General features: G+C 43.2%; 1 protein-coding gene across 3 annotated transcripts; it reads right to left on the bottom strand.

Moving 5' to 3' along the window:
- Positions 1-211: 211 nt before the first annotated feature.
- Positions 212-25,849, bottom strand: DNAAF1 (dynein axonemal assembly factor 1). Of its 3 annotated transcripts, none has more exons than XM_066637546.1 (14): positions 25,767-25,849; positions 24,024-24,162; positions 18,891-19,001; positions 17,702-17,825; positions 15,917-16,008; positions 14,097-14,318; positions 12,428-12,594; positions 6,623-6,744; positions 5,907-6,100; positions 4,639-4,884; positions 3,391-3,500; positions 3,135-3,203; positions 1,720-2,053; positions 212-682 (listed from the first exon to the last, which is right to left on the bottom strand). In XM_066637546.1, exons 2-14 carry the CDS (start codon positions 24,148-24,150, stop codon positions 582-584), a joined length of 2,019 nt encoding a protein of 672 aa, XP_066493643.1. In that variant the 5' UTR covers positions 24,151-24,162; positions 25,767-25,849; the 3' UTR covers positions 212-581. The 3 variants fall into 3 exon arrangements, with proteins under 3 accessions (XP_066493643.1, XP_066493642.1, XP_066493644.1); XM_066637545.1 differs by lacking the exon at positions 25,767-25,849 and adding an exon at positions 25,513-25,577; XM_066637547.1 differs by lacking the exons at positions 1,720-2,053; positions 25,767-25,849 and adding an exon at positions 25,513-25,577.
- Positions 25,850-26,604: the final 755 nt, after the last annotated feature.

Genomic DNA, 26,604 nt, shown 5'->3' with positions numbered 1-26,604 from the left:
TAAATTCCATTGGTCTGAGTTGGGAGAGAGTTGAGCAAATACCAGGGTGACCAATTACAATGGAGGACAGAGTGCCTATACCTTTAACCTCTGTCTAGAAGAGGAAATGCTGGCAGGTGCAGCTCAACAGGGAAGGTTTTTAAAAACTGCACCTGCCAAAATTCCCTCTTCTGGACAGTGGTTAAAGGTATAGGCACTCTGTCCTCCATTGTATCTTGTCACCCTGGCAGGTGCTAAACTCTCCCCTTGCAACCAATGGCACCTAAAACATGCTTTACTCAAGCTGGCCTGTGCTGGTAGTCATGTCACTTCTACAAAGATGTAAGATGTCTTTCTTACATAGATGTAAGAAACTATGTTTGAACTTGAAATGCTGGCTTCTGGATGGGAGGTGTGGAGCCTTCACTTGAATATTGTGAGGGTGCTGCCAGTGTCTGACACAAAACCCTCATGGCAAGTTCTGCTGTGGCATTGCTCAAAGCAGCATGATCGTAATCACACACAGCTGCTAAAAACAACACTGCTAACCTAGACCATCTGACACTGTTATGTGACTCAAGACACAAAATGATGTTCATAGTTTAGTCCAAACCACATGCTGCATCTTCACCATTTCCTGGCATGAGACAAGATCTTAAGTTTTCCATTCCATGCTGCTTGTTCTCCACTTCAGAGATGTTCTCTGTTAAGAGATTAAAGTACTGTTAGCTTGTTTAAGAAGAATGAAGCTGCTTTTTCAAAACATGAATCTACTGAAGACAGCTGTTTCTTCAGGGAGAAAGGGAAAGAAAAAGTCTCTTTCAAGACAATCAGTAGGGGAGAAAAAGAAATTGACACACAATCCATAGCGGAATGGGGGACTTAACAAATAGGATAAGATGTACTTCTCTGCTTGTTAGCGGCTATTGGGTTTCAGGACAATTTGCCCCTAAATTGACTATACCTGAAACCTGTGGCAAGGCAAAGCTACTAAATTGGCTGGACGTGAAACTTGGGGCAAGACAATTTGATGAACTCTCTGAAGCTCTTAACTGCACACAATCAAGATTCTGCAAGAAAGGTTCAAGTGTGCTGTTACTTTATCTTGTGTGAATGTTGTTCCTGTTTAGGCTAATGTCTTTGTAAAAGTACTGTAGGGAAATTGGTCCCACAATCTTTGAGTATGTCTGTTCCATTTCCAGGCCTTCTGAATGTCTGTGTACTCGCCCTAATGTATACATAGGACCTAATGCATGTAAAATCCATGCTGGTCTGAATCATGTGGTCACTACCAAATTTTATGTGGATAAATGACCAGATAGTTCAGACCAGTAGATGTGGGATTCAAGTGCTGTGGCTCCTTGATATGTTCCTGCAGGCCACATCTTAGCAGGAAGATGTGCGCCCAGTGAGTGCTCCCTCGGTTTCAAAATACACAGAAGCTCATCCCAATTGGGCGCTACCTATTTGAACTGCAGGAGTCTCCTAAAGAAAAGGGGTTTATGGTTTCTGTTGGGCTAAGTTGTGCTAATAAGCCAGCACCAGGGAAACAGGCGGTCCTGGAAAGAGGTGACGCTGTTAAGTGACTTCCAAGCGCAAAGGGGTGGGTTGAAACAGGGTTGTGGGAGCTGAAATGGACCAGGAACACAACCCAATAGGGTTTGTCCTTTCATTACAATGCACATCTGCACACCATGTCTTTGCTTTGCATGTGTGGATTTGAATAGGTGGGGACTATACCATGGGACACTCCACTGCCCACGGCCTCTGGAGGTGATTCATCTGCATCATTGTATGCTGTGGGATGCAGTGACAAATCCAAAGGTTCTGGCATGATTTCTTCAATCAAAGGCTTGGTTTGTTGTACTTTGGTTCCCAAGACTTCCTTGTGTGCTAGAAGGTCTGCTGCAAGGGTCCTTCTGGCTGAATCGCCTTCTGATATCTTGGATATGTTTGAGAAAATGGTGGTGGGGATCTCCTCCACTTCTGCAGTAGCTGAACGGTTCCCCTCCTCTACGTAGACTGTGTTATTGCTTGCTTCAGAAATCACTTCAATCTTTGGAGGCGAGATCTCCTATTAAGGGAAAACGGCCAGTGACCCATCCAAAGATACCAGAGAAGGTTTCCACAGAAATGGCCTTGATGCTCTGGCCTTGCCCTTCATAAGCTCTTGGCTTCCCAGAAAACACAAGTAAGATCCTACCAAGTTTAAGCACTTTTTAGAGTAAAATGGACTGTTTTAGAATGCATGTATACATTTGCATATTAAAATGTCTGTGCATGTGAGAAGAAAGCATGTCAGGAAAACTGTTTTCAGCCCAGACTCCTTCCCCAATGTGTTAGTTTTAAATGTACAGGGTGTTCCGGCCATAGAAAGGAGTATTCAGATGTCTGATTTTTCTCTCCCTGAATTCTCAAGTGGCTGCATAATGTTACTACACGTTGGAATTGGATCTGAGAGAAGGTGCATGTATGTCAACATACCTGTGAGAGGCTGCATGTGCATTCCCTCCTGCAGGGAAAGAGGTGGATTATCTGAGTGTGTTGGGAGCAAATGAATGTAACTCACCTTTTGGCATACCATGGAGAAACTGCTAGAAAATGAGTACTTTCAGGGTATGGTGTACACAATCAACTCACCATAGGCCAGAAGCCTCTGTGAGATTGCTTTTCCCAAGATTACAATGCATTCTAATCATATGGGGAAGTCCTTTAAAAAGTGTCAGATAGCTAAGAAAGGTATAAGCCAGAGGTTTCCAAATTGGACCGTTGTGACAGAAGTGAGTTGCAATTGCTATTTTTAGAAACTGGGAGTCCTAAAGAGGCTTCCACAGGTTTGCTGCACCCTCCCCCTGGGAGGCCAGTACTGCCACTGGTAAGTACCAAAAAAAAAACACCTTTTGTTCCTGGCAGTGGCACAATTCTAGTGAATGCGCTGCTGCCTTTGCCCCTCCCCCACAAAGATTTACAGCAGTTCCTAAACTTCTGGAAAGTTTGGGAATTGCTGGTATATGCAACTTCAGTGTTACTAGCCAATGTTAATGTTTCAAGGGGATCTTTGCCTCCAAAAGCTCTGTTAGGTATAAATGTAAATTTAACTCTATAGACCTAGGATTATCAATGTGATGAAAATAACTGATGAGAGGAAAACTCACCTTTTTAGTAAAGCTCTTCTCATCTAGTGAAATGTCATTGCTATCTATATCTTCCAAATCAGGCAGTTCCTAAAAATTAAAAGTGTGCAGACATTTACTGAAAATAGTGACTTAAACATTAAAGAAAAGTTTGTGGGAATGTGACTTTAAAAAGCCCTAATGTGGGATGATACCCATTCAGTTTCACTCTGTGGGACAAGGGGCACACACCCGGGGATGAAACCCATCTTTCCTGCTCCACAATCTCAGTACATACATGAAGGAAAAGCTTCTCCGGTACATCCAACTTAATCTGCTCAATGCCTTCAGAGCTGGCAAGCTCAGTAAGCAATGGTCCTGGTGTAGCCATCTTGGCTACTGGCACCTCTAAAGAAAGGAGATAAAATGCTTAGCAGTGTTAGATACAATGGTGTGGAAGTAGAAGTACAATTACTGAGAGCCAGGACAGTATAGTGGTTTGGGAGGTGGACTCAGACCTGGAAGATCCAGGTTTGAAACCCCCTCAGCCATGAAGCTTCATGGGTTACCTTGGGCCAGTCACTTTCTCTCAGCCTCACCTACCTCACAGGGTTGTTGTGAGGATGAAAGGAGGGAAGCAGCTGTGTGCACCACCCTGAGCTCTTTGGAGGAAGGGCGGTATAAAAATGTGAATAATAATAATAATAATAGAAGAGCTATGGACTCCTGACACCACTACATGTCATTCTTCTGCCACATTCATACAGGGCCTGACACTTTCCCCTCATATTAATGCAAGAAATTGTAGTAATTCAGAGGAACTTCTGACTGGGGCTGTTTCCTTTTTAAAAGCACATTTAACCATAATAAGAGAGGCTGCTGTTTTGCTTTGATAACACACTTGTGTTCAGGATGTTCACGCTTCAGGATGTTCAAAGTGATTCATTGACATTTTTGGTCATCTTTACAAAAGCAAAGCCTGTAAGGTAGGCTAGTATTATCCATAAAGATGGGCAGGGGCCAGGCTGCTTCAGGCATTCATGGCTGAGCTGGAACTCTCACTCTTAGATATTACTTTAGTTCATGTCCTGAAAATTAGGACACAGAAGCTGGTGAAAAGTGAAGCCAGCTATGTTTCACATTCACCCCCTCTGTGTAGAACATTGCAAGGCAAACTTCCTCTCAGAAAAACTGACAGATGTGTGTGTCATTTTCTACCTCTTGACTCTCTACTGAAATGCCACATAGCTCTATGATGAGAAGTCCCATTGGGAGAAATGCAATCGAGTTGTGACATGCAGGAGCTAATCCATGGGCATGGGAAAAGGCAAGTGTGCACATACACCTAGAGTCCTAGACCATCAATTTTATCTTACAAATGCTACCTTGGCAAATGTAGGAAGTCTGCATTTGCTTAGGTAACTAGCAGTTTGGCCACCAGTACCAGTAAAATTGGGAGCAAAATAATTATTCTGTTTCTCTAAAGGCTTCGTTATTTTTCAGGATGCCTGGACGTATGATGCCATTTCAGGTATGATGCCATTACCTTCTTCAGTAGGTCTAATGTTCAAACAAGTGTCCACGATTGCTTCTTGTACCATCTGATGAGTACTGTTCTTGGGACTATCCGGCTGGTCTGAACTTGTGGTTGTAGCCAGAATTTCCTGCAGGGCATTCATGCTTTCATCTACAAATTGTTCTATCTTTTGCTTTGTCCCCAACTCTTCTGAAGTACCTGAAGCCTCCACGGTATTATCTGCCACAGTATTGTTGCTTGCAGTTGGAATTGCCCCTACAACAGCCCCATAACCAGCATAAATTAATGTAATGTGTATACCCTTCAAGAGTACTAATTCTTGTTTTCACATTCAGCAGCCCTGTTTTGTCAAGATACACAAAACGGAGAAATGCTTGTTCTCCCAGTCCATGTTTTGAGCCTGTGAAAGACTAGCTGCTGGTTATTTGAACCAGAACAGGCTAAAATCTGCCATTTGGAAGGTGTAAACAAACTGATCACACTCTTCTGCGTGGCAAAAGTCACTCCAAAGTACTTCAAGTATTGAAGAAACTGGGCCTCAATGATACAAATGTAATGAATGCAAGAATAAAGGTAGAAATGTCCTACTTATTGTAACTGTTCATTCTCTCTAGGATGGAGATTCTCTAGGAATGGGTCACTCCACCCATGTGCTTCAGGGGTAGGGCTATGCAAATGACCCCTTTGGTCCCCTTCAGTGGTTGAAGCCTCCCCCTTGCTTCAAGAAGTAATGCAGCAGAATAACAAATAGAATGTAAAATCCCTCCTACCAAATTAACTTACGTAATAATAAATTACAAATGTGTGTTCGTACGAATCCCTAAAACATACTAAGATGATGAGACAGAAGGTCACCCCTAGGATTCAAACTATATTTATCTGCTGACTGGAAGGGGGCTGGACGTTCAGCAGTGATGTCATGTCATCACTGCACGTCATGTTGATTTGCTCTTAGACACTGCCAGGTGGAGCTTAGTACGAGAGGCAAAGCCATGCACTGGACAAGAAATGGCAGAAGGGGAGGTTTGCAAAAATCTATGGAATTTTTCCCATTTTGGAAAGCATGTGGTAAGATTGCTTTTAAGTTACTCTGTTTTTATCATCTTTTTGTGATAATTGTTTGGCATAGTTTGGATTTCATTAATTTGTAACCTGTTGGGTCTTAGAGACAGTTGGATAAGAAATGTTAGTGTCAATATTACTTTGACCTGAAGCTTTTCTTTACTCCAAACTGAGCTTGTGATATGGAATGTCTGCTCAGCAGCTTCACCACAAACCTGCTTGCTGGCCAGTAGAGGTTCCATCTCTTTGTTCCATTCTCTGCTGTCTTTTCTTCTCTTCTGCTCTTTGCCGGATTGCACTCAGAGCATCAATACTATCTTGGATCTTCTTTCTCTCTCTGGATTCCCACATGTCCCTTTCGTTTTTCTCAGCCTCACGGCCACCCTTAGCCCAGGCTTCTGCACAGGCTCTGAAAGGAAGCAGGCAGGTTTTAATCAAATAATTGGAAATATGTTCTGCTGATTTCTATTTCCATACAGAGAGCTGCTTCATACATTTGGCATTTCCTACACTCTGGAAGTCTGCAGGGCTCTGTTATGCTCACTGCCTGGTAGTACCAGCAGAGAAGTGTCATTTGTGTAAATTAAGACCTCTCTGTGGGTAGGGTACATATGGCACCACAATGGGATCGAAGGATACATTATCTCTATGGAGGTAAATTGTGTACCTCTATGAGCCCAGTCCAGGGGTGACTGCTTGGCTATAGGATTGCTTGCCATGTTCAAACCGGCCCCATTTCAGGATTTTAATGCATTTCAGGCATTCTGTTTGTTGACACCATGAAGGGTTCATAATAACTATTATTGTTTATAATTAAAAAGTTAATACTCCAGTTTCACAGGTGATATAGCTAGCTCTGATGGGCTCATTGCCAATATATCAGATTTTACAAGGACAGATAGGTCGCTCCCACGCTCTGCCCCAGTTCTACCTGTCCTTTGGAAAAACTGGTCTGTCATCCAAATACGTCAGGTGTTTTAATCGAATGGTAACTGTTCTCCTATAATTAGTAATCATCTTAATTACTTCATTTCCTGTTAAGTTCAACACACGCTGCAAAAGGAAGCAAAGTACAGTCAGTTCTTGTTATCTACTAGTTTTAGGTTCCTGGAAAATTGAATCAGTGGATACAGAATAATGGAGCCTATGGGAAAAATGGGGTTAGGTTCCAGGAGAAACCATACGCTCTATGAATCTGAATCTTAACTTGAAGTCTATGGGATTGGGTGAAAGCTAGGGCTCATCAACATCTCCAACAACTGATGCTTCCTTCTCCATGCTGGCTATACCTTGACTTGTTGAAGGTTGGTGACCCACCAACAAGGCCTCAGAGTTCAGCAGTGAGAAGCGGGTTACTTCACCCTCCTCCACCACCTATTTATTGGCTCCTTCCCTGGACTTGCCCCAGCCCCAGATCAGCCTTCAGGTAGCCTTCCAGAGACCTCTCATCATCACCAGGGGTGTGAAGGTTCAGCTGGAGTCCCTGAAATGGTGCCCAAGATGGTGGGGCAAGTCTGGAAGTGGACACAAATTCTCCATGGGCCAATACCAATGCCTGTTTGATGCAGAAAATTGACCTAATCCAGATAACTTTCTAAAAAAAGAGGAGTATCATTGACAGGACATAAGTACTGCAATCCCCTGCCCCATGGGCTCTATACTGTATAGGTGTGTCTTCCTCTCCCCGCCTGCACAGCACCAGTGCTACCTTCTGCTTGTGAGAAGGCCACTGTCTCTTCTCATTCTCCTCCTGCAGCTTCTCTCACCTCTGCTTACCTGGCCATAGTTGTGTCAAGCCCCCTCCCCCACCCCAAGTGTACCTGCACAGTATTCACAGATAACAAGAGGTAAGTGGCAATTCTATCCCTTGCAAGTAAGTGAATTTGCAGATAGTGAATTTGCATATAAAGAGAACTGACTGCAGTTTTACTTGAAAAGAGAGATGGTAGAAATTTCAAATGATGTGCAAATGCTACCTAGAACAAAATGGTGTTTGAATAAATTAACAGAATGTTCTCTATTCAGGAATCAGCACTGCATAAGCTTTCAGTCCAAAGCCCTACTGCTTGTGCTTTCAGCTGCTTCAAAAGCCCTCTTAATGAAAGAAGTGGCAACCTTTGTTAGGAGTACGTTTTTTGAAATGTGAAGTGCAAGCCCATGCATGCTTACGTGGACTGACTGTGTCCAATGGGGCCTGCTGCACAAGCCTTGGATGTTTACTCAGAAGTAAGTCCCATTTGTGCTTACTCTCAGGAAAGTATATATAGAACTGCAGCCTGTATCCTCAGTACATGTGTTTAGGATTCCAGCCTTAAGATTGTAGCTCATAAGAGCAGGGACCAGTCTTTTTTCAATTGTTATTACTACAGCATTTCTATACTGCCTTTCTCAAAGACTCTTACACTTGAGTCACAGAGAATCAAGGCAGGCTGACAATAAATAATAATAATAATAAATAATAATAATACAAGTATTGTTGAGTACGCAGCCGGCACCGCAGTTCCAGAGACCCAAGGTCAGGCAGATACTCCTGGGAATAACGAGGCACAGACATGGCAGTGCTCCACCACCAGATGTCCTTTTACTGAAGTTATGTACAATATTCACAGTGTAAAGGCAGCAAAGCAAAGAGCACTTTCCACAATCACCAACTCCACCGCCGTAGCTTCCCACAGACACCATAACATCTCCCACAGCAGCTTGCACAAGCTGCAATATATACTGGCACTGGCCAATGGGAAGCAGGGTATGATGACTCATTACAGTATGACTCATGGTCTTGTGACAGGGTATTGCAGGCTATTGCATCATCCCTGCTGTGCCCTGTTGCATCAGCCAATCCCATGATGCAGCAGGGCTATAGTGCATGTACGCAGGACAAGACATCAGGGCCTAGCCTTGCCCTATCCAGCCTGTAAATTCCTATAGGCCTGGGGCATACATCATAACAGGTATTTATAGAAGTTGAGACTAATTATTCGCATGGGTTCTGCTCCAAGCACTCACAAAATGGGTGGCAACCTTCAGTCTCAAATGCACTATAGCAAATCAATTTAAAAAACAAAGTTTCTTTGCTCTGGTGATTTAAAAACAGCCTTGCTGACCTTTTGACTCTAAGAAGTCATTAAGACAATCCATCAATCAGTCGACCTCCAAGGGCTTCACTCAGCCCCTCCCTTCACCAATGCAAAGCGATCATCTTTCTTTCACTTGCTCAGGGGGCAGGGAAGGGTCACCTGGAGAGAGGAGGATTGATGGATTGTCAGCCAGCTGCCCCCCCTCATTAAGGAGGCTGTTGTTAAAGGACTGTTCAGTTTTTAAAACTGATTTTAAAGGTATGCATTTTTCCCCTTCTCCAGGGATCAGCACATTCCTTCTCATTTGCAGTGGCCATTCATGTTGAGTCAAATCAATGGATAAAAAATCAGTGTATAAATAGGCTGGACCTGTATACCGCCTTTCTTGGTCGTCAGATTTCTCCTCAGACTAATTCAAGGCGGTTTACATAGGCAGCCCCTTTCTTCAAATGCGGTTTTTACAAGTTTTATTCTATGAGAGAAACTCATGTCTCATCTGGTGAAGACACCAGGCTTTTTCAGTTCCAGTGTGAATATGTGATGGTAAACTACATTTCAATGGTCTAAAGTTTGCAAATCCACATATTACCCAACAGTATAATTATGATACTCTGTATGAGTTCCTTAATGTGAGCATGTCAAATACATGCTCCTGTCACAGATGGTATCAGCTAAAGAAGTAAAATTCCTCTAGAGATACTAATGACAGGCAAGACTAACAGTGTGACAGAAATGGCTAAGTTAAGAAAGAGTAAAGTAGGCCTCTGTCTGTAGCCACTTTGGATTTGATGGGGGGTACAGTGGGAAAGTGCCTCATTAAGTGTGCTGAGAAAGACTTTGTTCAGGGGAATGTGGTAATGGCCATACCAGATTAGACTCCTTCTCACATAGTTGTCTAATTGGCCAAGGACATCTTGATTACTTCAGTTTCAGTACCTTTATTGGCATACCGTTACAATACATACACACTTACATATACAAGAAAAAAACAAACAAACAAAACTTGAAAGAGCTGACTAGAGAACCATAGCATACCAAACTAAAATTGACAATTATAAAACACGGACTTCAGGGAGTAGGGACACGCTTCAAGTTGGACGCCACTATTTGTGAAATAAATGTAGCTATCTGGAAAATGGTGTTAGGGTCAGTGGAGGCTAATAAAGATTGCAATATAACAGAGACCTCAAAAGAGGAGTTAAGATAGGATTGGAGAACTAAGCATTTTCCCCTAGCCACACTATGGAGCGGGCAATGATAAAGGAGGTGATCTAACGTTTCTGCAACTCGCTGGGGGCAAGGACAGATTCTTTCCTGAAGAGGAATACCTTGAAATCTACCCCAAAGAACAGCGGATGGAATAGAGTTGCAACGGGCCATAGAAAAGGCCCTTCTAATTTTTGGGCATTCCAAAATGTAAAAATAATTGGGAATTTGCCCCACTTTGACCGGTAGGTGATAATGTGCTGGTGAACAGGTTTTATTAACAGCAAGTAGGATATTAGAAGTATAGGTATCCAAAAGTCTCCCTTTGATGAGCCTAAATGCCTCATCTTGGGACAAATGGCCAAGGAGGTCAGGCTCAACTCCCAGTTGCTTTATTTTTGTGCTCCAAGGTTTATCTGAGAAGTATGGGTCATCAAGGAGGTGATATAGGAGAGTGTTAGGATCAGTATTACAGAGAATTTTTAGCCAAAATTTGGTTGTTCTAATCCATGCCAGTGTTCCTAGAATCTTGATTACTTGATGCACTAAAGCTGTGGGCTCAGGCAGTGTGAGGGAGGGGAATACGCCATGAGCAAGTTGCTAGGGGTCAGTATCCTATGGGAAGATTTGGCAAGTTTAAACTTCTGATTAGTTGATGAGCTACTGATTGGTATAAAGAGCTACCATTTTGCTGAAAGTTTGCCTTTTGCCACCTCTTCTCAACATGGATGCTTGCTATGCTAACTGCAAAGGCTGAAAGACCTGTCCAGGAGATGTGAGCTATACTTTGGTTAGAGATTGTTTAAGAGTTAGATTTCATTGTTTTTATGCTGTTGAATATTGTCTGTGTTCTTATATTCTTGTTGCTTCTAAGTGCCTATCCTTCACTGTTATTTAAACAGGAATTTAACATATTTAAATTCCTAAAATAAAACAGCTATATTTACAGATGTATCTTAGGGAGTACAGGTGGGGTTGTAGATGTGTCTGAGTCCAGGCTTGGCTGCTCAACTGTTACCATTGCTCTGTTTAAGCCTGCTGCTTGCACCCTGGGCTTTAGCCAGAGCTGAACCCAGGGCATTGTTGCCCTTGAACCCACAAAGGCAGCGTGAGGTCCGTTACCCGAAGTACTACATCCCAATTTAACACAAGGTATAGCAGAAAACAGCTTGTTTATTGCTAGTACCAAAGCAAGGTAGCCAGTTGCCTCGAATCATGTGCAAGTGTAGCTAGATGCACGCAGCTAGCTTTTTATGCATTTCAACTCATAGGTGTGGCTAGCAAAGCTAAGGAGACATGGGTCCAGTAACTTTCCACTTTCACTGCCTAGTCACCCACCACCCTAGTCTATCCCTCCACCCTTTACCATAGTGAGCTGGACAGTACTGGAGAAATAAGAGACCAAAGGCACTTTGACTGTAGGTTGCCCTGGCTCTGAGGTATTGTTGCAGACTGACTCTTGAGCCCCAGCTATCTCTAGGACAAGACACTGGGTGAGGGCTGGCTTGCAGCTTCTTGCTAACAAGCATCACCTTAATTGTGACTTTGGGAGGGAAGAATACTCCTGTGGACTTTTTTGCTGCTATTAGCAGCACTTGCTGTTGGTTCTCCTAATCCATCCTGATGATCTCAGATAGTCAAGGATCATATATTGAATGTGATGATGTCACAATTCCACTAAGCCAGGGGTGCCCAAACCCCAGCCCTGGGGCCACTTGTGACTCTCTAGGACTCCCAATGCAGCCCTCAGGGAGCCCCCAGTCTCCAATGAGCCTCTGGCCCTCTGAAGATTTGCTGGAGCCCACACTGGTCCGACGCAACTGCTCTCAGTGTGCAGGCGACTGTTTGACCTCTGTGGGATGACTGTAAGCTGTGGGATGAGGGCTCCTTCCACTGCTTGCTGTTTCACATCTGTGATGCAGTAGCGGCAGCAAAGGAAAGGCCAGCCTTGCTTTGTGCAAGGCCTTTTATAGGCCTTGAGCTATTGCAAGACCTTCTTTCATTCATATAAGTTCATCTTTAATACATTCATGTAAACTTATGTAAATTTATTCAAATTTTAAATGTAAATTAATTCTTTTTTTCCCTGGCCCCCAACACAGTGTCAGAGAGATGATGTGGCCCTCCTGCCAAAAACTTTGGACACCCCTGCACTAAGCCAATCAGATTTGCCTATGCAATGATATGTCTGAAGGTAAACAAAGCTCCTACTTTACTCTTAGTTTGAGGAATTGGTGAGGTGGTGGTGAAGAATTCCATATCCCATTGCTGAGGCAATCGTGGTGCATGTTAGTCTGATTTCCTTAGCAACTGGGAAGCATTCTCTCACTTTTGGGAAATAATTTTGCTCTCTTTTGGAGGCCCCCCCAACAGCTGTCCCAAAGTGTCTGTGTCAATTCAAAAATGTTCACCACCCCTCATATCATTGTTATCCTAAATTACATTTTACTTACCAAATCAGGCATGGTCTCCAGGACATTTAAAATGTTTGAATTATTTAGCTTGTTGTAAGAGAGGTCAAGAACACTGATACTTGGGCATTCCTGCAAGTGCTGGATGTCTTCAACTGTTTGTAGTTTATTGTGAGCAATCTGCAGAGTGTGCAGAACTTTCAAGCTAGCTGTTGAACAACAATAATGTGATGAGAGAAAGTTAATTTAAGCAAACTCCCCAGCAGAATGAATGGGACTGCCAAATCAATTAGGATCAAAGTACAAATCCAGTCCAAGCAAGAACATTAAGACTGTACTACAAGAACGCAAAACAATTGGAGTCCAGCTGAGGGGGGAATTTCAAAATGTATGCATGGGGGCATTCACAGCTAGGTTTGTAAGAATATTTAATGTGGCTGTCTTCTTTTTTTAAGTCCTTTATTGTGACTATTTCAGTTTCAACACAGATCAAACACCACCATTTTTAAAGTGATTTGTGTCAGAGTATATGGGTTTAATTGGCTAACACTAATCAGTGTGTAGAACTGGTGATTCTCCCACAACAATATGCTATTGTGGAAACATTACACGTGGTCAGAATCATGGGTTTCTCTAAAGGATATCTCCAAGCCCTTCTACAGAGTTCAATCTTACACACAGAATGTATAGTCTTAAATCTAAACTGCCCCACTATAAAAATGGTCAGTGGTGCTTAATTAAATGCAAGTATAGAGGTTATGTTTGAGGACAACAACAACAAAACAGATGGTGGTTTCAATTTCAGTAAAGGGAATTCAGGCAAGTTGTTAAGGAAACAAACCTACAGTTGGTGAATAGGTCACAAAAGGGAACTGTAGCATTATTTTCCTTGGATATTTTAAAGCTCTGTTTTTCAGCCCGTGGTATGCATACCACTGGTGGTATTTCAGATAGCGTACGTGAACATATATAAATAACTGTGCTGTAGGGTGCTCTCTAGTCTGACCACTGTGGTCAGAAGAGGAAAATGACTTGGCCAGAAGTGTCCTGGTTGTCCTGAAACAAAACCAGCACTGGTAGAACCTTGGTGAAGCCACACTGGAGTTGTGGAGAGAAGCAGGGATCTCCAGTATAACAACGTCAGCATGGGGAGTTGCAGTTGCCTAAAGCTTTGGCAAGGTAAGAGTGACAACAGCCCTGCATTGCTGGCATGGGGAGTGAGACCAGAGGGGAAGGAGGCAACAGCCCTGCGTGAGTGTGGACCCAATCCTATCCGATTTTGCAGCACTGGTGCTGCCGTATTGTTGCTCCAAGGTAAAAGAATAAATGTTATCTTACCTTGAGGAGGCCTCTGTGACTTTCCCTCCACCACAGGATGTAGCGCATGCCCCACTGGCATGGCTGCAACAAGCACTGGAAAACGGGACAGGATTGGGCCCTTTGTTGCTGTCACTGAGATAGCTGCATTTCAACATGTGTCAGAAATGCATAGAGTTGTCAGTAACACCACTAACAGCCCTATGCATGTTTACTCAGAAGGTTCACTGGATTCAATGGGACTTCATAGGAACGGTATGTAAGCATATGTACCTGGCTGGAAGTAAGTCCCACTGAACTTATTCCCTTCTAAATAAGCATGCAAGGATTGCACCTGCATGTCCTCTGATATTTGGGAAATGGATCCTGTTTCACTAAGTGTGGAGATACTTACACAGATTTTCAATGGTCTTGACGTAGTTGTTGCTGAGATTAAGCGAGTCCAGCTTTTGCAAGTGTTCAAGATTCTCAATTTTATGAATCAAATTGAGCTGCAGATAAAGGCAGCGCAACTCTGTCTGTGCATCCAGGTTCTCAATCTTTGTCAGGCCATTGCATTCCAGCCAGAGGCACCTCAAACCTGTGTACTCCTCAAGGTTCTCCAAACGATCAAATCCTGGAGGGGGGAAAACCCCAGATGAGGCCCTAAATAATTGTAATTTCTTTCTTATTCTCCACTCCGCCCCACTGACCTCAGGGTGTACAAGAGGATCTCTCCTTCCCCTTGTTCCTCACAAGTGAGATGAATTAGTCCAAGAAAGAAGTTCTGGCCCAAGAGTCGCCCAGTAAGCTTCACGGCTGAGCAAAGATTCGAAGCCTGTGTTGTTCAAATTGCTCATCTGATGATTTTGGGTTTATGTGGGTGAGCGGCAGAACAACATCAAAGTGCCTCAAACTCAGGCTACCAGTAGCCACAAGACTGAGCTTTTCAAAAATAAAGTTTGTTAATAAATATAGACAGCAAGGAAAATGTACTTTCAGTTACTTTGCTCTGGAGAGCAGTAAATGGTTGCATGTGAAAGAAATACTTGTACACAGCTGTGTTTTGGACAAGCAGGAGTTAAATAGAAAGAGACAGGAGAGAAAGCAATGGAATTAGCCTGGGCGGGATTTCCTCTCCAGCCAGGAGGTGGCAGCAGCAGTGGCAAAGGGAGAGGCTACCAAGCCAAGATGAAGCTTTAAACAAAATTACCAGAAAGATTTTACAATACCAAATACTATCTGATGTAACCATTTTGAAATGCAGGAGAGAATATAGCAACAGCAGAAGGTAGCAGGTAGGGGCTGCTCAGTGCTCACCCAGAGATGGTGCATATACTTTTAAAAACACTGAGACAAATGCAGACACTACAGCTGAAAAACCTTCCTCCATGAATCTTCTTGCTCACCTGTCCTTCCTGCTCTGTGTTTATCCCACAGCAGGTGTGGAAGGAGAGTAGCTACAAAGATCAGTGGAATAAACGGGAATATGCACTAGCTGCAGCCTTCCACAGTAGAAACTGGAAACCATAAGGTAGTTGGGAAGGGGTGTGTGTGTTGATGCATATAATCACATTTACTCCAGTGTGGAAAAACTATATAGTTGCAACCACATCATAAGCTGTTGGTGAACTTCACAGCTGGTTGAATACTATGCAAACAAAATCTCCCCATGACAGATAGCATCTGCATCACAAACATCAAACAGCTTTAAAGAGGGGCTGGGTCCAGAGGTTGACTTGGCTTACCAGAAAGGCATCATTCGCTGTTGCCACCAACCCCTTCACCTCTCCTTAGCTACTGTATTTGGCATAAGCAGAGTGCCTGCAAGAGAGGCTTCTTTCATTTGCACAGCATTTTGGAAATGAAATAACACAATCTCTGCTGCTGCCTGGAAAAGCCTCTGCTGTTTCTTATTTTCTCCAAACAGTCCTGCAAGCAAGAACTCTGTGAAGGGGAACTGTATGCTGCTGAGAATCTGCTCATCTGAGTCCCAGAGGCACACACCCATGGCAAACGCATATGTGGATACCTCGTTTTAAACTAGTTTGATGGACACACTTTCTACATCAGAAGAATGCAAGGGGAGCTGACGTGTGCACTTGAATATGGAACTTTTCTTAAATTAATTGGTTAAATTGATCTCGATTTTCCACTTCTATATTTCAGCCATCACATGATTATCTCATTTGTCCATCCTCAGTTTTCATATCCAATGCAACAGATGGCTCTTACCTTTGTAATGGAGATAGAGTGTATCATTCAAGCTTGGGGTCATGTATAACTTATGCTGTTTGCAGAGGTCCCTAAGTAGCTTTTTAGTCATTCTAAAATATTAACAGGAGAAACATAAGTTGTAACAAATGTTTTAAAAGCTTTTTGTAAACAGCCTCATTCAACGTTAACTCCTTGCCTAGTACTATTTTATAAAAAAAACTCAACAGATGGGCCTTGAGACTGATCTACAAGGGGCCCCTTCTCCTGAGGTTATCACCAGGCTTTTGACAACCAGACTATATGATATAGAAAGGCAAAAGATTCTAGGCGCAGCACGGAAAAAATGTTCCCCTTTGAATTTTCAACTTAAAATTACAGCTGGTCAACAACCAAAATATCTGTCCCTCCTAATGCACCCCCTGGAGAGAAGGGCCTTTACCTTGGCACATTGTAATGTGACCCCCTCTAATGACTTATTTGGCAGATTCAGAAACGCCTCCTGGGAAGATCGTTTATGTAGCTGCAATTTAGGCGAAGTAGAATCATCCATACACATTATGTTGCGCTGTACCAGATATCAAGCACTAAGACAGCAATTTCTCTCTCCCTTGCTCAATGCTAAAACAGGGCATTCTGAGAATGCTATAATCTCTGCTATAGAATCTGCTATAATTCAATTCCTTCTGCCAGGTGACGTGGAGCATACAACCCTCTCAGTCGCACAGTTCTTAAATTTGAGTAATTTGAATCGAGCCGAGCTTTCTGTACCGAGCAACCACTGAGTAGATTACATCTTGGCAATGTCTGTAGTTACTGATTGTTTTCTGTCTTCTAAATAATTCATGTGTGTATGTATAATGTAATGTATGTTTGTATCTGGGTGTACACGTAGGTGCGCACATATACATACATTTGTGTACTGCTTAGGTTTCTATTCTCTACAGTTTCTGTACAGAGTCTTCACCCATCAAATGTTTATGCCTAATAAAGGTTTTGTTGACTGTTGACTGTAAACAGTCTCAATCTCTGCTATCAAACTACATCAACTGTTTTCCCTGGCCAATACAAATCAAGTGAAAACATTCTGTGCCTGTTTTATTTTATAACTGGTTTCTGCTTTTGGCTTCTTATTTGGAGGATAGATGTACTGGTGAATGTTCTCCATGCTTGTAAAAGAGTACATTAAAAAAAATCTCCATGAAGTCAGTTTACCAACATGCAGTATTGTTTTTAGGGAGAACAGGACTAGTACCACAAATCTCAGTGTCCACTTATGGGGCTGCTCATCGAGCTAGGAAACCCGGCTAGATGAGGTTACTTCAAGGTGTCCAGATTAAGCTTGCCTGCCTTTTGTGTTCCTGCTTTAGCATTCAGTAAAAGGAAGAAACAGACTTGCTTGGTCCCCTGGTAAAGAAGCGAAATGAAGGTGGTGGTGCCAGGGCCACAGAGAAGTACTGTACTTCTCTATATGGCATTCCCTTTTAGCCACAGTTTCTGTATATATACCCATGGGGTGAGGCAGGGAACAGATATGGTGGTGGGATGCCTGTATCTAGGATTAATCAGAATTCACTACTGACAGGCCAGCTTCAAATCTTTGTTACAATTTGGTAAAACTCTGGTTAACCATGGTTTGCACCAGTACAAACATCTCACTTCACCATGTTTAACCTAGAAGGAGAGAGCCTGTAAACCCATTCCCAATCTCTCAACAATGTTTAAGAGTTCAGCAGCATTATCTTCATAATAATTTTGCTTGGCCTGTTTATCTAAACATGTAAAAAAAGCTAGAAACAAAATTACCTCAAACCACCTCGTTTTAATTCTGATTTTTCACAGGATGAGTCTGTCTCTTGCTTACAGTTATCTGATTTCTCTCCATTTTGTTGACACATTCCAGTCACAGAGTAGTTTTTCTTCTGTGGTGCTTGAACATTATATGTTAAAAAAAATCCACATTGCAAAGCCTTTAAAATGTATGGATCCAAATATTCAAGTTTAACAACAGTAATTGAAATTCAGGCTGGATTCAAAGAACTAATTTTTGTATGGTGTTTAGTACAGTAATAGCATAGTGTATTTCAGTGTACCCAAGAATAGTTGTTTACTATTTCAAGTGTATATGCTGTTCATATTGCAATGTAACACTCTGCAATTAAACAATATGGTAGGTCTGACACTATGCTTAAACTTGTAATTGGAATCAAAATCTGTTTACATCAGTTATATTAAAATATCACTGGAAAAATATTTTCAACAGTTGTAACAGAAAATAGAACTTTTCTCAGCTTGAATTGGCTTGCCAAGCACAGGCTTCTGTGTAGTGAGCTACTAGTATTGCACTCCGGACTCCCCTTCTAACTTGTTCCAGTTCTGCCAAGCAAAAATGTTATTTCCAGCAGATAGGTTTCGCCCAGCAAACTGAACGCTTGCTCTGGAAAGGCTTGAATTCTGTGTATCTACCCCACCTTAGCTTATTTATTGCAATCCAAAAAGATATTTCCTGGCATGATGTATTTACGCAAGTGGCATAAGGAGACTTGAACTAAGCGCTAGGGTTCCTGACTGCTCTCTCCTTCTGCCCCTTTGATGCCTATGCCATTGTGGCTCCTACAGTAGGAGGTGTTATGGCATCCTTGTATCAAGCAAGTTGTCTGCGTGTGGTGTGTTAATGTCATGACAGCAGCTCTGCATTGCTATGCACTGGCTCCTTGCAGTGATGGGCTCCTGCCCATCTTGAGGGCACTGCCCCATGGCTGGTACCTCCTATCACAGGTCTGGAGTGGCTGACTGGGTTGTACTTCTTGGGGATTTTAAACCCCTTCTTCGCTCCTCCTGCTTTGTGGTTCCAGTACAGGATCCAGACTACAGTTACACTAGTATAACCAGGCTGCAGGCATCCTGTGGGTATAGGATTGCCATGTAAGGCACACATTAATTTGTAGTTTTGAAGTTGGATGATGTTGTTGCTGACATTTGTCTGTAGGATTACCTGGTTCTCCATTGCTATAAGTATTCTCAACTATTTCCAGCTTTAGTTGCTCTTGGCTCATATCCTCAGTTTCCGTTTTTGTCCCTTGTTCTCCATCAGACAATTGCAGTTCTAGAATTCAGAGAGATGGAAAGCAGCTCAACAGACATTTCATAATTAAGGGATAGTTTTGCCTTCAGTTTCAGTTGAAGCAGATTTCTCATAAGATAGTTAACTAGAAGCAAAATATATAATTGAATCAAAATGCAATTCAACCTTTGAACTCAAAGATGGGTAAAGCTCAACTCTGGTAGAATTTCATTCACAACAATGGCAATAGGGAAGAAAAAAAGCATGCAGTTGCAGGGGTACAACTCAAATGAGTCTGGATGCTGTCAGTAAAGAGTCATTAACAATGTGGAAAAGATGGGGGGGGGGAGTTGTGCCACATCACAACTTGACAGATCCTCAAGAAACATGCACAACTGTTTCCATTCCATTCCACATAGCACACATCCTCACAATATTTGAGGGGAAAAAACCCAGAGCTTCAGCAATAAGACAACTGTAATTTTAATGCTGAAAAAAATCCTGTATCTGTGGATTGGACAGCCCCACCCCCATGCGCACACCCTCCAAGGGCGATGGGACCTCTGCCCCCTCACCTCTAGAGCAGTGGTTCTCACACATTTAGCACCAGAACCCTCTTTTTAGAATGAGAATCTGTCAGGACCCACCGCAAGTGATGTTGAGACAACATCTAAGGAGAACATCTAAGGTTCTAAGGAGATTCAACTCAGAAAGCTTGGGAGGATTCAGTTCAACCAGGTAGATTCAGTAAATTCAAATCTTCTGTACTTTGCTTTTTAAAAGTAATGAATACTGTAAAAAAAAAACTAGTGTTCCAACTGCATTACTGTATTTGACTAGCATATCTTTCCTCTTGCTTTGATGTAAAGTAAATAAATTTTATTTTAATATGCACCAATGCATCAGCAATGTGTCATCAACAAATGTTATATAGGTACTAGATAGGCACTATATAAGCATTAGGTGATAGATAGGTGTTAAATAGACGCTATATAGGTGTTATATAGGTGCTATATAGGCTTTAAATAGGTGTTATGTAGGTGCTAGATAGGTGCTAGATAGGTGTGAAATAGGCACTAGATAGATGCTAGATAGGTGTTAAATAGGCATTATATAGGCGCTGTATAGGTGTCAAATAGGTACTAGATAGGCCTAAATAGGTGTTAAATAGGTGCTATAAAGGTGTTAAATAGGCATTATGTAGGTGTTAGATAGGCATTATATAGGTGCTAGATAGGCGCTAGACAGGTGCTATAAAGGTGTTAAATAGATGCTATATAGGTGTTAGATAAGCGCTATATAGGTGTTACATAGGTGTTATGTAGGTGTTAGGCACTAGATAGGTGTTAAACAGGCACTAAGGTGTTAAATAGGTGCTAGATAGGTGCTAGATAGGCCTAAATAGGTGCTATAAAGGCGTTAAATAGGTGTTATGTAGGTGTTAGATAGGCACTAGATAGGTGCTAGACAGGCGCTATGTAGGTTTTAAATAGATGCTATATAGGTGTTAGATAGGAGCTATATAGGTGTTAGGTGCTATATAGGTGTTAGATAGGTATTATGTAGGTGTTAGATAGGCACTATATAGGTGTGAAATAGGCACTAGATAGGTGTTAAATAGGCACTAGGTGTTAAATAGGTGCTATATAGGTGCTAGATAGGCCTAAAAAGGTGTTAAATAGGCGCTATGTAGGCATTAGATAGGTGTTAGATAGGTGTTAGACGCTAGATAGGTATTATATAGGTACTATATAGGCGCTAGACAGGTGAAATAGGTGCTATATAGGCATTAAATAGGCGTTATGTAGGTGTTAGATAGGTGCTAGATAGCCGCTATATAGGTGCTAGACAGGAGCTATATAGGTTCTAGGTAGGTGTTGCATAGGCACTAGATAGTCATTATATAGGTGCTATATACTGTAGGTGTTAGAAAGGTGCTAGATAAGCGCTCTATAGGAATTAAATAGGCACTTTCAATAAAAGTAAATACTACCTGCATCACAGTGATATGTTTTACTTTTGCAGGGTTGCAGGCCTGTGTATTGCACTGGTGTGTAAATGAAAGGATATGTTGCATGTTATTTCTATACAGGCAATACGTTTTACATTGCATGTAGAGATGCATTGCATGTAGAGATGCATTTATTCTATGCAAATTATTTTTACATTGCTTTACAGCTAATGAATGCATCTTTAAAAAAAAACCCACATTAATTTCTCTTCATGAAATTTGGGAGAGTTAAAGTTATTTGATGTTTCTCGAGACATATCCTTTCATTTTTCCCACCAGTACAGATACCTGACATCATTGCTCGCCTTGAAAAAATAGTCACCCTGACACCTCTAGAATCTTGGCTACGGGCCTGCCCCGCCCACTGCATGGGGGGTGACACGCTGGCATCCCGCACCGGGTGACGTGAACCCTAGTGACGCCACTGATTCTAGGCTGCAATCCTACCCACCCAGAAGTAAGTTACATTTATTACCATTGTTAAAAGAATATACACAGTAGCCTGTTCAAAGTACAGGTCTGTAACATTTCCCCAAAAGCAGTTATATACCATGGTAGCATCAAGTCTAATATATTAAAAATAAAATATTGAAATAAGAACATAAGAACAGCCCCACTGGATCAGGCCATAGGCCCATCTAGTCCAGCTTCCTGTATCTCACAGCGGCCCACCAAATGCCCCAGGGAGCACACCAGATAACAAGAGACCTCATCCTGGTGCCCTCCCTTGCATATGACATTCTGACATAGCCCATTTCTGAAATCAGGAGGTTGCGCATACACATCATGGCTTGTAACCCGTAATGGATTTTTCCTCCAGAAACTTGTCCAATCCCCTTTTAAAGGCGTCCAGGCCAGATGCCGTCACCACATCGTGTGGCAAGGAGTTCCACAGACCAACCACACGCTGAGTAAAGAAATATTTTCTTTTGTCTATTCTAACTCTCCCAACACTCAATTTTAGTGGATGTCCCCTGGTTCTGGTGTTAAGTGAGAGTGTAAAGAGCATCTCTCTATCCACTCTGTCCATCCCCTGCATAATTTTGTATGTCTCAATCATGTCCCCCCTCAGGCGTCTCTTTTCTAGGCTGAAGAGGCCCAAACGCCGTAGCCTTTCCTCATAAGGAAGGTGCCCCAGCCCCGTAATCATCTTAGTCGCTCTCTTTTGCACCTTTTCCATTTCCACTATGTCTTTTTTGAGATGCGGCGACCAGAACTGGACACAATACTCCAGGTGTGGCCTTACCATCGATTTGTACAACGGCATTATAATACTAGCCGTTTTGTTCTCAATACCCTTCCTAATGATCCCAAGCATAGAATTGGCCTTCTTCACTGCCGCCGCACATTGGGTCGACACTTTCATCGACCTGTCCACCACCACCCCAAGATCTCTCTCCTGATCTGTCACAGGCAGCTCAGAACCCATCAGCCTATATCTGAAGTTTTGATTTTTTGCCCCAATGTGCATGACTTTACACTTACTGACATTGAAGCACATCTGCCATTTTGCTGCCCATTCTGCCAGTCTGGAGAGATCCTTCTGGAGCTCCTCACAATCACTTCTGGTCTTCACCACTCGGAAAAGTTTGGTGTCGTCTGCAAACTTAGCCACTTCACTGCTCAACCCTGTCTCCAGGTCATTTATGAAGAGGTTGAAAAGTACCGGTCCCAGGACAGATCCTTGGGGTACACCGTTTTTCACCTCTCCATTGTGAAAATTGCCTATTGACACCCACTCTCTGTTTCTAGACCTATCTAGTCTCTGAAATGAATGGGGACCCACCTGAAATTGGTTCGTGACCCACCTAGTGGTCCCAACCCACAGTTTGAGAAACACTGCTCTAGAGGGCTCACCCAGCAGAGGCCGTACATGTCTGTTCGCAGCATCTGCAAGGCTCAAACTGAGCCTTACAGTTAAAAAAAAAATCACTTTCTTTTTAACTGTAAGGCTCAGTCTGAGTCCAGCAGAGGCTGCAGACAGACGTTTGTAACTTCTGCTGGTTTCAGAGGATCCTCTGGAAGTGACGGGGGGTGGAGTTCCTCTTGCCTCTGGAGGATGGGGGGGGGCATTCCCTGGTATCTGCAGTTTCAGTTAACTGTGAGGGGTTATGGAACGGACCCCCTGCAGACACCGGGGCACACATGTACACTGAAATAGGATTGTAACCATCTTTGCAGCAGAGAAGTGGTACTTCAAATGAGCTTCCACTATACACTTACTCTAGGGGTTATGCTGCAAAACAGTGATAAAATGTCAAAAATGCATAGATGACAAAAAGGATGTGATGAGAAAGGAAGTACAGATGGGGTAGACTAAGAAAGAACTAAACTGCTATCCTAGATTTTACATTTTCCAAACTTCATGGAATCTTTTTTATCTCAACTAATTTGCTATGGAGTCTCCACATAAATCTCAGCGTATTGGAGGGGATTCTGGGGCACTTTTTAGGGTGCATGCACAGTTCATATAGTAGGCAAGCCTGTTCAGATTAACTGATGCTCTGCACTAACTGTGAGCTGGCACAAAACCCCTGACACTTTCCTGTAGCTACTTATTGCTTGAGAAAATCTGTATCTTCTAAGGTTGTTTTGTTCACCTTTCTCAATGTTTATGATAAATGTTGGGACCTCCCAAACAGCTCTGGAAGAAATGCAGGGTTCCCCTAAACATAGTATGAAAACCAGTGGGGATCATACTAAAATTAGTGGCAATGAACAGCCACTGGAATGCCAACTATCACCATGGGTTTAAATGGCAATACTTTTTCTGTATGAACATTTGGAAATAGTCCTTATAGAACAGTGTGAAAGCAGCTAGTCATCCGCACTGTAAAGCATTCCAATATCCATTCAAAAACGCAAGGCATTCCCTATAGCCAGGTAAAAGGAACTAATACATCCAGTCCCCATTGTGTGTTTCACCACACTTACAAAGGGGTGGTTTAGGAGCTGGAAAAATATGGAGGGAAATACAGGGCGAGATGTACGACATGGCAGGAGAGAAAAAAGCTAATTTTTAATAGAGGTGCAGCTTACGTAGCAAAATATACCTGCTTTCTTTAAGCTGTCCTCACTGTTGGAGAGGGTGTCTGTGTGTCTGCAGTCCATCTCTTCTTCTGCATTGCTCTTCTCTATCACATCCTCTCCTGACCCAGATGCTTCATTGTGTGGGTGCATTCTGAAACACTCCTAGTGAGGCAGAGTACAAAAATGTTACAGTAAGTTCTACCTGTTCCTGCTCTTATAATTATTAATTATAATTCACATTAATTGTTATTTTTAATTGTTATAATTATGAAGCTCATTTGCACTCAAATATGACTTGGAATCTTACCCCTATGGCATGGTAAAATGGAAATGCTTTACGCCAACTTTTTCTGACCCTCAGGGAGCGCTACGTATGGCTGCACAGGGCTCCCCGCATCCTTCAGCAGTCCTATCTAGTTAAATGTAAGTACAAAGCACCCTCCTCGCCCCACCTTAGCGAAGCGATCCTGGGTGGCTAAGGAAAACACTGATATGGTGGGCATAAGAGAAACCTGGAGAAACCTGGAACGTGAAGAACCAGTGGATACCGCAATCCCAGGCTATAGCCTCTATAGGAGTTTATAGAGGGGTGTGTTGGAGGCGGGGTGGCCATCTATGTCAGAAGAATGGCAGAGTTGAACAGAGCAGACGGAGGGTCCAACTCCCCCATAGAATCACTGTGGGTTAAAAGGGCACACAATCATCCTCCAGATCAAAAACCTAAAGGAGACCTTGAGATAACAAATCAGGAAGCTGCCAATAAGAGGTCTGTAATCATGGGAGACTTCCATTATCCTCATATCAACAGTCAATTTGTGCTCTGGTCATGAAAGGGAGACTGGAAATGACTGTACCTTAGAGCAGTGTTTCTCTAACTGGGTCGGGACCCACTAGGTGGGTCGCGAGCCAATTTCAGGTGGGTCCCCATTCATTTCAATATTTTATTTCTAATACTGTATATTAGACTTGATGCTCCCGTGGGATGTGACTGTGTTTGGGGAAATGTGACAGACCTGTAGTTTCCACAAGCTACTCTGTATATTTTAACAATGATGGTCAATGGGGCTTACTCCTGGGTAAGTGGGGGCAGGATTGCAGCCTAGGATGGTTAAAATATTCCTGCTTGATGGTGTCACTTCCAGTCATGACACCACTTCCGCTGGGTCCTGCACATTCTCCTGTGCATGCTTACCTGGGAGTGAGCCCCATTTGGTGGCGTAGCTGAGGGGGGCGGCCCCTCCCTTCGGAGCCATTCCTGGCGGGCGGGGCAAAACGGAGCCGTAGGCTTTCTCCCTTCCCCCTCCCCCCCCCGTACGGCTCTGTTTTGCCCCCTCCCGCTGGGAATGGCTGCGAAGGGAGGGGCCGCTCGCCCACCGCGCCTCCCTGCCAGGCTCAGTGCTCCGCCCCCCAGCTACGCCACCGGCCCCATTGACTAGAATGGGACTTACTTCTGAGTAGACCCGCCTATGACAAGCCCCTTCAGCCGCCCAGAGGCGCCTCGCAGCCCCTCACCGCAGCGCCCGACCCCGCCGCCTGCCCGCTCAACGGCCGCTTCCCTGTCACCATGGCGACGCCGCGCGAGCCCTCAGGAAGCGGGCCCCGCCCCCCGCAACGGCTCCCTCGGAGGAACCAGATAAAGGGGGCGTGGTCTCAGCCTCTGTGGAGCCTGGGCGTCTGCGCAGAAGAGGCCCGTGTTGAGAGGCGGGAACAGGGTGTGCGTAGGGGGTGTGGCTTGTGCGCGCGCCCCCCCTTCGTTTCCCACCCACCTCCTTTCAGGCGGTCGCATCCGACAGCAGCTCTGCCGTTAGCTGCACTTCCGGTCTGAAGCCGGAAGTTTATTCGCCGTTTCCATGGCCCCCGCATAGGACGCCTTCTAACATAGAGACGCTTGGCTAGAGCGCCTCCAGTGTCCGCCCATCATAGAGGTCCGAAAACCTGCACTGAGTGTCAGCATCGAATGGGGAGCGGCTGTTAACTCCTTCCTGTCCGGTCCGCAGCTGTGCTCCCTGTTGCGTCTACACAACGCCGGGCAGACATGGATCCTTCTGCAGAACAACTGAGTTTTAATTCTGTGCCTGGACTCCTTATAATTCTACAAATATAAATAGATTAAGAATTACATATGTAGACAATATATATAAATAAAAATTTTAATTATATATAATTTTTAATATATGAAATATGTTACATGTAATATGTAATTTATATATTGAAATCATATATAAAATGTAATAATATAATAATAGTGTATATATACATATAACCTTTTTATTCAAGTTAAGAACAATCAGAACGATGGTAAGAACACAAATGCCAGTCACAGCCTCACTGGCATTGCCTCAAGCAGAGGCCTGGGATCAGCGCAGGTGTCGACGGACAGTTGGCGCAGTGCATGTATTTGTTTCTTCCAGATTCTTTTCTGTGTGTTTGGTTCCTTTTGCATTTTTAATGCAAACTGAGTAACTGGCCCACCTCACCCCAGCACTGTCTGTTCTAGTGGCTGTCTGCTGGTATTCATTTGCATCTTTTTAGATTGTGAGCCCTTTTGGGACAGGGAGCCATTTAGTTATTTGATTTTTCTCTGTAAACTGCTTTGTGAACTTT

The sequence above is a fragment of the Tiliqua scincoides genome, chromosome 9, assembly GCF_035046505.1.
Source record: "Tiliqua scincoides isolate rTilSci1 chromosome 9, rTilSci1.hap2, whole genome shotgun sequence".
In the NCBI taxonomy this organism is placed as follows: Eukaryota; Metazoa; Chordata; class Lepidosauria; order Squamata; family Scincidae; genus Tiliqua; species Tiliqua scincoides.
The sequence above is the reverse complement of the archived record's forward strand: the minus strand, read 5'-3'. Positions and strand labels throughout refer to the sequence as shown.

Excerpts from the sequence above, each read along its gene's own strand:
- DNAAF1 (XM_066637545.1), bottom strand. The coding sequence starts at position 25,566 with ATGGTGACAGGGAAGCGGCCGTTGAGCGGGCAGGCGGCGGGGTCGGGC. Across the intron at positions 6,101-6,622 it reads CCAGTTTTTCCAAAGGACAG|AGCCTGTGCAGAAGCCTGGG; the intron begins GTAGAACTGGGG and ends GCTTCCTTTCAG. Across the intron at positions 3,501-4,638 it reads CATTAGACCTACTGAAGAAG|AGGTGCCAGTAGCCAAGATG; the intron begins GTAATGGCATCA and ends TCCTTTCTTTAG.